The sequence below is a fragment of the Hyla sarda genome, chromosome 1 (genome assembly GCF_029499605.1).
Source record: "Hyla sarda isolate aHylSar1 chromosome 1, aHylSar1.hap1, whole genome shotgun sequence".
Taxonomy (NCBI): domain Eukaryota; kingdom Metazoa; phylum Chordata; class Amphibia; order Anura; family Hylidae; genus Hyla; species Hyla sarda.
Window position 1 is genome coordinate 456,397,076 of NC_079189.1, and position 12,096 is coordinate 456,409,171.

The window sequence follows — 12,096 nt, forward strand, 5'->3', positions numbered from 1 at the left end:
AGCACCCATCACCAATCACCCATCACCAATCACCCAGCACCAATCACCCAGCACCCATCACCCAGCACCCATCACCCAGCACCCAGCACCAATCACCCAGCACCAATCACCCAGCACCAATCACCCAGCACCCATTACCAATCACCCAGCACCAATCACCCAGCACCAATCACCCAGCACCCATCACCCAGCACCCATCACCAATCACCCAGCACCAATCACCCAGCACCCATCACCCAACACCCATCACCCAGCACCCAGCACCAATCACCCAGCACCAATCACCCACCTTATGCAGGAATCTCCACACAGCTCTGGTTCTTACACTGAAGAGATGGACACCACACTAATATATGCTTACATGCTACAATATACTAGAGTTGGAGAAAAATTATAAATATACAAAGATGGCCAGGCATAGCACAGCATACAGGATGGAGGCAGGGAAGCTCCGCCTCCATTGCGCACAAGACTGACTTCGCATACTAGCAATGTGGGGCAATACCTAGAAAACGGGAAAATCAATTTTTCTCCTACGCTGGACAGTTCTTAAAATGGACAGAGATGTCAGCAGAGAGCACTGTGCCTGTGATGTCAGCAGAGAGCTCTGTGTTCCAAAAAGAAAATAATTTCCTCTGTAGTGTTCAGTAGCTAATAAGTACTGGAAGGACAAATCTGTTTAACTTTCTGGCACCAGTTGATTAAAAAAATTTATATATAAGTTTTCCACCGGAGTAAAGGTTAGTGATATGGACAATTTCACCCCAAAAAATTGTTCATCATGTAAAATAATAGTTTTAGTCTACTGATCACAGACTGTTATCATTTGGAAATACGTCGGCAACACACACACACACGCTAAAATAACCAGTATATTGCAACGCTAGATATAGCCTCTGAAGGAGTGGGGCACTGTTTCTAAAAGAAAGCATTCTAATATAACCATTTGTACTGTACTGAACAAACTTGCATAGGCTTTGGAATATTTTACCAAATGTATTTGTGCCATTAGTGCCTCAGCTGATTTAAAAAACATTTTTCAAAGACTACACATTATATAATCATTATTTAAAGGGGTACTCCAGTGGAAAACTATTTTTTTTTTTTTAATCAACTAGTACCATAAAGTTAAACAGATTTGTAAATTACTTCTATTAAAACAATCATCCTTCCAGTACTTATCAGCTGCTGCATGCTCCACGAGAAGTTCTTTTCTTTTTGAATTTCTTTTCTGTCTCACCACAATGCTCTCTGCTGAAACCTCTGTCCATGTCAGGAACTGGCCAGAGCAGGAACAAATCCCCATAGCAAACCTATTCTGCTCTGGACAGTTCCTCACATGGACAGAGGTGTCAGCAGAGAGCACTGTGGTCAGACAGAAAAGTAGATCAAAAAGAACAGAACTTCCTCTGTAGTATACAGCAGCTGATAAGTACTGGAAGGATTAAGATTTTTAAACAGAAATAATTTACAAATCTGTTTAACTTTCTGGCACCAGTTGATTTAAAAAAATGTTTTCCAGCAGAGTACCCCTTTACGTGTTCACTTAACCATTTTGCATTAAATTGTCCCCTGAAATTCCTAAATTCTGTTCATAGTCTATAGTCTGTTTTGATCAGAGTTTTTTTAATGCTTTTTTTTATGTATTCTGTTTAAAAGGATACCTGTCATCACCTTCATGGTATCTGAACCATGAGTCATTGGTGTGGACCCCAGCAGCTTCTCCCCACCCCAATAGATTTCAATGATAGATCTTTTTCTATTTGGTATTCATTAATCAAGGCAGGCGGGGCAGGCAGCATGAAAGTGATGACATGCTTCCTTTAAAGGGAATCTGTCATGAGTATCACCCGCACTAACGTGTTGGTCAGGGGCATGGACGTGCACAGACATTTTGAAGGGCAGGGGCCTTATTTACCGAAAACATGTGACAGCTGCCCTATAAAATACTGTATTATAGAAGAGATTCATCAAAACCTGTGCAGAGAAAGAGCGGTGCAGTTGTCCTTAGCAACCAATCAGATCGTTTTGCAGAGGGCTTTTCCTCTGCAAAGGTTTTAATAAATCTCCCCCTATATGCCCCCCACCTGAGCTCTATATGACAGAACCCATCACCAATCACCCAGCACCCATCCCCAATCACCCAGCACCCATCACCAATCACCCAGCACCAATCACCCAGCACTAATCACCCAGCACCAATCACCCAGCACCCATCACCCAGCACCCATCCCCAATCACCCAGCACCTATCACCAATCACCCAGCACCCAGCACCAAACACCCAGCACCAATCACCCAGCACCTATCACCCAGCACCCATCACCGAGCACCAATCACCCAGCACCCATCCCCAATCACCCAGAACCCATCACCCAGCACCCATCACCCAGCACCCATCACCAATCACCCAGCACCAATCCCCCAGCACCAATCATCCAGCACCCATCAACCATCCACAATCACCCAGCACCCATCACCAATCACCCAGCACCAATCACCCAGCACCCAGCACCAATCACTCAGCACCAATCACCCAGCACCAATCACCCAGCACCCAGCACCCATCCCCAATCACCCAGCACCCATCACCCAGCACCCATCACCAATCACCCAGCACCAATCACCCAGCACCAATCACCCAGCACCCATCACCAATCACCCAGCACCAATCACCCAGCACCCATCACCAATCACCCAGCACCAATCACCCAGCACCCATCACCCAGCACCCATCACCCAGCACCCAGCACCAATCACCCAGCACCAATCACCCACCTTATGCAGGAATCTCCACACAGCTCTGGTTCTTACACTGAAGAGATGGACACCACACTAATATATGCTTACATGCTACAATATACTAGAGTTGGAGAAAAATTATAAATATACAAAGACGGCCAGGCATAGCACAGCATACAGGATGGAGGCAGGGAAGCTCCGCCTCCATTGCGCACAAGACTGACTTCGCATGCTAGCAATGTGGGGCAATACCTAGAAAACGGGAAGACCAATTTTTGTATACTGCACTGTAACCTAGTGTATTGGGTTTAGTGCGAGTAAACAGCCTGTCAGTTTCCCTTTAATTATATACCATACCCCCCTTAATTCCCTATATACTGTGCCACCATTCATCTATTAATTCCCTATATACTGTGCCACCATTTATCTATTAATTCCCTATATACTGTGCCACCATTAATGAACTATATACTGTGGCACTATTATTTAACTATACTGTGCCACCACTAAGGGTGCGTTCACACGTGCGTATTTTCTACTACAGATCTGCTGCAGATTTGCTTTAGCAGATTTCTCTTCCCATTGTCAATGGGAAGCAAAATCTGCAGCAGCAAAATCTGCAGCAGATCTGCAGCAAAAATAGGCACGTGTGAACGCACCCTAAGGATCTATACACAGTGCCAGCATACATAAAAAATATATAATGTTCCAATATAATGAAATATATACTGTGCTTCCATAAATTCCCTATATACTGTGCTTACATTCCTCCAATAATTCCCTAATAATGTGCTTCATACAATACATACAAGCACATAACATAAGGGCACATACAGTACATAGGTATTATGCACACATACAAAGAGACACTTTTACACATACATACAGGTACAAATATACATTAAGAAACATAAATACACAGACACATATAACATGGAATATATACTAAAAGATATAGCCAATAAGCACATCATACATACAGGTACACACATACAATCACTCACAGATATGTACACACATACATAGATTCACTTGCTCATATATATAGGCACATACATAGAGATAGACACACACACACACACATATATATATATACACCTCACACTGACATACAGTCACTCAATATATACACAGTCACTTACACTAAGGCCCCAGCCATCCCTCTCTGCACAGGCACATACATAGAGATACGCACACACACACACACACACACACACACAAACAGGATTAGATACATTCCTGGAACAAAATAACATTAATGCTTATGAAGAAATATAAAATCTCATCCCTTCCCCAATATCGCGCCACACCCCTAACCCCTTAATTCCCTGGTTGAACTTGATGGACATATGTCTTTTTTCGACCGTACTAACTATGTAACTATGTAACTATGTATACATACACACACACTGACATACAATCACTCACATATATTTACAGTTACTTACAGTAAGGGCAGCATAGACTGAAGTTTGTGGCCGGACATGCTGTGGGCGGGGCTTCTCTCTGCCTTCTCTGCTCCTGTCTCCTCTGTGTGGAGAGAAGCTTAGAAATGGCAGATAATGACAGGGTAAGTGGTGCCCCCTTCCTGCAGGGAGGGCACAGCACCCTCCAGTAAACCACATACAAATCTCCCCAGCAATGCATCCTTTTTACTTCACCTGTCACCCTGAGTCTGCAGCTCCTTTTGTGAGGGCACTAGAGGGGCAGGTGAGGAAAAGGGCAGGGGCTCCAGCCCCCTTTTACCCTTCTGTGTGCACGTCCCTGGTCAGGGGTCAAGTCCTGGGAAAAAAAAGTGCAGGAACTCACCCAAGATTTCCACTGAAATGCAGAATGGGAATGGGAACTGTGTTCCTGCTGTGGAAAAAGTGCAGGAACTTAGTTCCCACTCGTTCCTGCAGGACTTGAGCCCTGGTGTTGGTACAGGCTTGTAGTGACACTGATGATAATAATACTTACTGATCCTTGTTACATGCCTCTTGTCTTCAGTATATGCAAATGTGGAGCTTTGTGCACAGGGGGCGTTCCCAAGCCCCTGGTGCACAGTGACATCCAGTCGGCATCTTCTGAGCCTCCTCCGCTGCAAAGTGGAGTCCCTTCCTGCAGAGGCTCTGCACAGGGGAGAAGGCATTACTATAAAGATGCCAGCGGGATGTAAGTGTGCACCAGGGGATTGGGAACACCCCCTGTGTACAAAGAATCTCATTTGCATATACCGAAGAATGGAGTAATGTAACAAGGATTGGTAAGTATGATTTTCATTAGTGTAACGCAGGTTAGTGCTGGTGACACTGATGTGATGACCATTCCCTTTAATAACAATAAAATATTAGATTCACTATAAAAACAATAAAATATTATATAAGATTTAAAAAAAGTATGGAAAAACCTAAAGAAAGAGCAAATGTGAATCTATCACCAAAAAACAGGTCCTTAAAGGTGTATTCCATTTGTTTTTCAGCCTTTGAGCCCATAATTCCAGTTATAATATTGTATAATTTGCTTATATTACTTTCATGCGCAGCTCTGTCCCGCTTTCATACATGGGATCCATACCCAGAAGTGCTGTAGTGCAAGTTTTTTTCCTTTTACTGATGTGTCTGACCTTTCCCAGCATTCCATGTGGCCAGAGACAATATGTGAAAAGTCATATGGTCTTCAGAAGGCGGGGATATGTTGCAGTTGCAGCATAACCCTGCCCCCTTGTGACCATGTGACTTAAGATATATTGGGAAAGGTCAGAGAGAATAGTAAAATAAAGGCCTTGCACTACAGCACTTGTGGGTGTGGGTCCTGTGCATGAAATTGAGACAAAGTGGTGCATGAATGTAATAGAAGCGCATTACACAGTATTATAACTTGGCAGTATGGGCTCAAAGGCTGAAGAAAATAAAACTGGAATACCCCTTTAATTACTTAATTCAGTGTCTAAAACAGATAAAGAATGTTAAAACTAGATATTACTTAATTGAAAGAGGTACTCCGCCCCAGACATCTAATCCCCTAGGCAAAGGATAGGAGATAAGATGTCTTATCACAGGGGTCCCACAGATGGGTCCCTCACGATCTATGTGCAGCACGCTGCGTTCATTTAGAAAACTGGGTGCGGGCGGCGGGGGTCGTGACATCTCCCGACCACCCCCCTCGTAATGTCACACCACACCCCTCGTAATGCCACGCACCTCATGACATGTCATGATCACCCCCCTTGTAATGTCACATCACGCCCCCTCAATACAAGTCTATGGGAGGGGGTGTGGTGTGACGTCACGAGGGGGGGTGGCCGTGGAGTCACGACCCCCGCCGCCCGCACCCAGCATTCGGAAAAAAATATCCCAAACGCTGGGTCAGCGGAGTACCCCTTTAATACCTAGGTCACAGGTAAGCAGTTAGCAGTATAATGTGCTGTCTGAATTATGACCACATAACCACAATATTTACGATTCTTAGAAAATCACTGACCCAAAGGTTTACTATACTTAAAAATTGTTAAGCCAACTCATATGCCAAAAGACTAATACGTTTCAGAAAGAAAGAGTGTTTTACTATACCATAGCAATAGGAACAATCCCGGTGAACGCTGCCTGACTGACAAAGATTTCCGAGATTACAAGTTCACTGGCAGAGTCTTCTTCTGGGTATTCCACCTGCCACGTAATCTGCTGGGCGCCAGCCAATCCACTGCCCGTGTCCATTTGAAAGTCTATCTGCAGAATTTCATAAAGCGAATTGTTGGCTCTGAAAGAAATCGAGAATATGTCACTGCTTTGAACAATTCTCCCACAAACATAAATAACAGCCTAACCTCATAGTAATGAATTAGCATGGGTGCTCCATCCTTAGCACAGTGATCAAAGCATAAATCATCTAATCAATGCTGCAATAGCTCATTTATCACAGGTGACTCACAGGTCTTTTTTCTATACCTGTCTGATCGAAGCAATGGTTCTAATTAGTGTGCATGGCACAGATTCCTATTAGGAGTCATACTACACCTCCTCTGATAGCCTTGAGACGACAGCACCTTTTCCTGTGAGATTGTCACTAGAAAGTGTTGTCTGCCTTGTTTAGGAATTCTTGCCAACACCTCTCACACATGACATGGCTCTCAGCCTGTCACACTTTCTCTAGAACGTATGGCCATTTGAAGCATGTGAGGCTATGTTTCTGTTTGCATTTGTGTGTAATAAAACATATATAGGTATGAAAATGTAAAATTTTAAATGCTCACTCCCGCTTCAACAAACTACATAAATTAATAGTACACTCAATTGTAAGAAATTTTGTATATATCTTTTTCCAAAAATGCTTCTTAGTCAGACTGTTTTTCTGTTTTCCCATAAAAAAAAAAAAAAAAAACAAGTCTATCTCAAAGCTGATTATCTCACTAAGGTTACAGCTGCCCATGAAGTCTAAGACAACAGAAAGGGAAGAAGATAGTGTGGTTGGAGGAGAGACAGAAGCAGAGAGAGACATATACTATCTAGTTAGTGTTATCTCACCCAGGGCTTGATCTGCAGCAGAGACTACTTCATACTGATCTATAAAGTCATCCATGCTGCTGCTGACTTTTAAAGTGTACCTGTCTATAGCAAAAACTTTTTATATAATGTAGAAAATAACATTATATGTATATTTGTAATATACATTGGTTAAAGATGTATATTACAAATATATATTTGTGTCAATTTTTGTCCCTGCAGCTATTGCCTGTGTATTTCTATAAAGAAAACAAATACAGAAAGTGTGGGAGGAGAAGCAGGGCTCTGTGCACTGAGGAAAAGCAGGGCTCTGTGCACTGAGGACAAGCAGGGATCTGTGCACTGAGGACAAGCAGGGCTCTGTACACTGAGGACAAGCAGGGCTCTGTGCACTGAGGACAAGCAGGGCTATGTGAACTGAGGAAAAGCAGGGCTCTGTACACTGAGGACAAGCAGGGCTCTGAGCACTGAGTACAAGCAGGGCTATGTGCACTGAGGACAAGCAGGGCTATGTGCACTGAGGACAAGCAGGGCTCTGTACACTGAGGACAAGCAGGGCTCTGTGCACTGAGGACAAGCAGGGCACTGTACACTGAGGACAAGCAGGTATCTGTGCACTGAGGACAAGCAGGGCTCTGTGCACTGAGGACAAGCAGGGATCTGTGCACTGAGGACAAGCAGGGATCTGTGCACTGAGGACATGCAGGGCTCTGTGTACTGAGGACAAGCAGGGCTCTGTGCACTGAGGACAAGCAGGGCTCTGTACACTGAGGAAAAGCAGGGCTCTGTGCACTGAGGACAAGCAGGGCCAGTTGATATATAAAAAAAAAGTTTTTTCCTGGATAACCCCTTTAAGTGAAGATGCTCTTCATTAATGAATTCAAGTGACAGGTGGTGTTGAGAGCAGCCTTCGGCTGTCAACCATCAATGATCTCAAGTGATCGATCACCACCTGTCACTTGAGTTGATTAATGAAGAGCATCTTTACATAATACTGACTGTTGGCAGCCAAAGGCCGCTCTCGACAGTATCTGTCGAGAGGTTTTTAATTTATAATGATAAAGAAGATGACAAGACACGCCTACTTTGAACCGGTGAGGTTTACCCCACGTGACTGGAAGGGGGCGTTGTTGGGGGTGGTGGAGGGGTGTGGTTCCTATAGTGCCACTTTTCATGCAAACACATGACACAGCTTATCCTGAAAAGCCATTTAAAGTATATTTTAAACACTGATGGTCTAAAACCAATAGCCACTAAATTTTAAGTAAAGTAGATATGTTTTTAAATGGTAATTCATTCCTGTATTATAGGTTTCCTATCTAATAGATACCTACTCGGTTTCTCTAGGCTACGTTGTGGATCAGATCAAAATGTTTTATTGATGAATTAAGGAAGCAAGTCAAGGAAAGGGTATTGTTTCAAGAACTTAAATGCACAAAATAGTAAAGAAAATATAAAAAGGAATATTGCAAACAGAAAATATGAAAGATAAAATGTTTGTTTTCTTTTAATTTGCATATTCTTTACAGTAAAGCTGTTTAATACATTTGTGATCAAGGTTAAAAATATTTGTAGTCGCATAGGAAATTAAGCAGTATTTTAGGTGTACTACAAATCATTGTTGATATCATATTAACAGCGAAACTTATATATCAAATGTGAAACTGCACCACTTCTCGCCAAGTGTTGGATTGTATGGGCAAACCAAACAGACTCATAACCTGCTGACAAAAATGAACAAAGGTCCAGAATCCATTCAATGCAACTTCATTTATTATCCCACCTTTATATACTATACAGGCCGACCCATAAAACAGGCATGGATCTTTGTCAAGCTTAGTGCAATGTGTTACAGAGTGTCCTTTGATGTACCATTACTGTTATTAGTAGAGCAAACACATGCAATGTGTACACCGGCTCTCACCTTCTCTGATGCTCCTCTTGCACGGATACCTGGGAGTTACAACCACTGGTCCACATCCAAAAATGTTCAACGAAAAACTCCAGCAAAAGGTAACTTCAGTAAAACCTTCATTTATTTGACATCTTTCAATATTGAATACATCCATGGACACAGTGACAGGGTTCACAACAAACTTTACACAAATTAAAGGGGTACTACCGTGCTGACAACTTATCCCCTATCTAAAGGATAGGGGATAAGTTACCTGATCGCCGCAGCACTCTGCTCTCATCAGGCCCCGCTCCGGGTCTGATGACTGCCGATCACAGGGCTGGAGTATCGTGACGTCATGGCTCCACCCCATGTGACGTCATGCTCCGCCCCTCAATGTAAGTCTATGGCGGGGGGCGAGACAGCTGTCTCGCCACCTGCCGTAGACTTGCATTGAGGGGCGTAGCGTGACGTCACACGGCGGCGAAGCTGTGACGTCACGATCACCGGCCCCGTCATCAGACCCGGAGCGGATGTTTGCTCCGGAGCCTGATGAGAACGGGGTGCTGCGTGCAAGATCGCGGGGGTCCCCAGCGACGGGACCCTGCGCGATCACGCACCTTATCCCCTATCCTTTAGATAGGGGATAAGTTGTCAGCACGGTAGTACCCCTTTAATAGTTCACTCAAATAAAAAAAATAAAAAAACATTGTATATAGCTTATCACAAAAATGCTTTGAAATTAAAATGCTTTGAAATTGCTGCAGTTTTTGTTGGAAAATTTTGCATGAATATTACTATTACTTATATCAAATGTCACTTTGTTACACATTGTACCAGGCTTGACAAAGACCCACAACTGTTTTATCCGTCGAATGCTGCTTTCCTGTATATGCTACTGGAAAAAATCATGATGCACCGAATGGAAGCTGAACCTTTGTTCATTTTATCAGATTATAAGGCCGCGTTCACATTGCTGTCGGACTCCACTATTCAGAGTTCTGTCGGCAATCCAGCCAGAACAACGTAAGTTTAATGGTGAAAAAAATTGTGTAAGCGCTATTATTTTCTCCGCTAAATTCCTGTAAACCCCATGCAAGTGAATGGGGTTTGTCAGGACACAGAAGTAGCAGTTTGCATCTGACCAGTTTCAGGGTCTGATCAGCTCAAAAAAAAAAAAAAAAAAACAGAGAGCCTGTCTTTAGTCAGAGCCCTAGAAGCACACTGTAGCCAGAATTATAAACTTGGCTACTCATTGCAGCAGTTAAAATCTATGCAGATGTTAACTTTTTGCAGGCAAATCTTTCCCTTTCTATAATGGAACATGTTTGCTACCTCAAGTTGTCATGGTAGTAGGAGCTGTGCAGTAGATGATTAAAGCGAATGTGTTTTTAGTTTCACCTTCACTAATCTATTGGTATTGGCCTGTAGTGCGGGTGATACTGATGACAATGATACTTACCATTTCCTGATCCATGCCTCTGTTCTTTCCTGATCCGTGCCTCTGCTCCTCCCCAGTCTTCTAAATATGCTAATGAGCCTTCTTCGTGCACGAAGGGTGTTTCCAAGCCCCCTATGCATGGTAATGTCCAGCTGACATCTTCATTGTAAAGTCTCCTCCCCTGTGCTGAGCCTTCTCTTCTGCAGAATGAAGCTCCATTTTTCATCATAATTCCGCAGCTATTGTGAATGGTGAGGTGAGACATTATAATGCAAAGTGGAGCTCTATTCTGCAGCAAAAGAAGGTCAGCACAGAGAAAGAGGCATAACAATAAACAATGGCCGGCATGGCCAGACATCACCATGCGCCAGGGTTTTGGGGATGCCCCCTGTGCACCAAGCAGGATCATTAGCATATCCAGAAGACTGGAGATTACCAAAGAACATGGAGGCCAGAAGCGAGGATCAGTAGATTACAGATCACATTTATATTAGTGTTTACATAATGGTTAAAGATGTTTAAACTTAGCTTGTGTAGTAGCATGGACTTACTCCACTGATTTTTAGCAGGAGCGGTCAACTGTCTAATGTGTATGGAGGCTTGACTCTCCACTAACATACATTTCCAGTCTTTTGTGTTCCCATATACATAGCAGTAAAAGCTACAACAGTCTTTCACATACAAAACTCTTATTTTTCAGCATAAAAAGTGTTTTATTGAAGAGATGCATGTCAATCATTATCACTCAGCGGTAATAAGTAAGTTTGCTGTCATATAAAATAATGGTTCCTTGTGTGAAATCTCTCCTACAAAGTTAAATAGAGTTTTAGAAGAAACCATCCCCAACAGAGCCAGGTCAGCCATCTAATCTTGCTAAATAAATGTGATCCTCAGTACGGGTTAGTCTACTCTGTGGTTGTACTCATTCCCTGTAAACACTGGGAGAGGGTTTGTTTGGAGCACAGGTGTGATCAAATGGTATAATTAGACGCCATTATCATTTTGTTTTTGAAAACGGAAACGTTTGGAAGCTGCGTGGTACTCTGTTATTTCTGATATCTGAAAATCTGTCTCCTTGCTGTGCTTCACAGGATGTCCTCCACCGACAAGGACATGATGTTCCCATAAATGCCTCAAAGTTTACCTTACAAATAAATTCAACTCCCAAGGTTTCACTTACCGTCAATATTGACAATATTAAGCCATATATTTCCTATATAATGGAATGTTATTTTTTTTTCACTGTATGAGTGCTGTTTTATTTCTGTTTATTACAGGTTATAATACAACTATATATTCTTTCAAATAATATGAAAAGAAGAAAGGCAAACAATTTAGTTATTTTCAATGTTGCTATGGTACAGCATGAAAGGACAAGTTATGACTTATTAGTAGGGGTTAGAAACATCGTTTTGTTTATGCTTTGTTAACCATGAACTGAAATGAATTTCTAACACTGTTTACTTGTAAAAACATAGCATTTCTATAACCATGAAGCTATTGTCCTATGTCTTTTGAAACAACAACTAAAGTCCATTG

The 12,096-nt window shown here is 42.6% G+C and overlaps 1 protein-coding gene across 1 annotated transcript in view; it reads right to left on the reverse strand.

Annotated features, from left to right (window-relative positions):
* Positions 1-12,096, reverse strand: part of TMEM132B (transmembrane protein 132B) — a 710,993-nt gene that overhangs the window by 188,144 nt on the left and 510,753 nt on the right. The window contains exon 4 of the mRNA XM_056533739.1: positions 6,293-6,479. Coding sequence (XP_056389714.1) covers positions 6,293-6,479 — 187 coding nt within the window. The remainder of the gene's footprint in view (positions 1-6,292; positions 6,480-12,096) is intronic.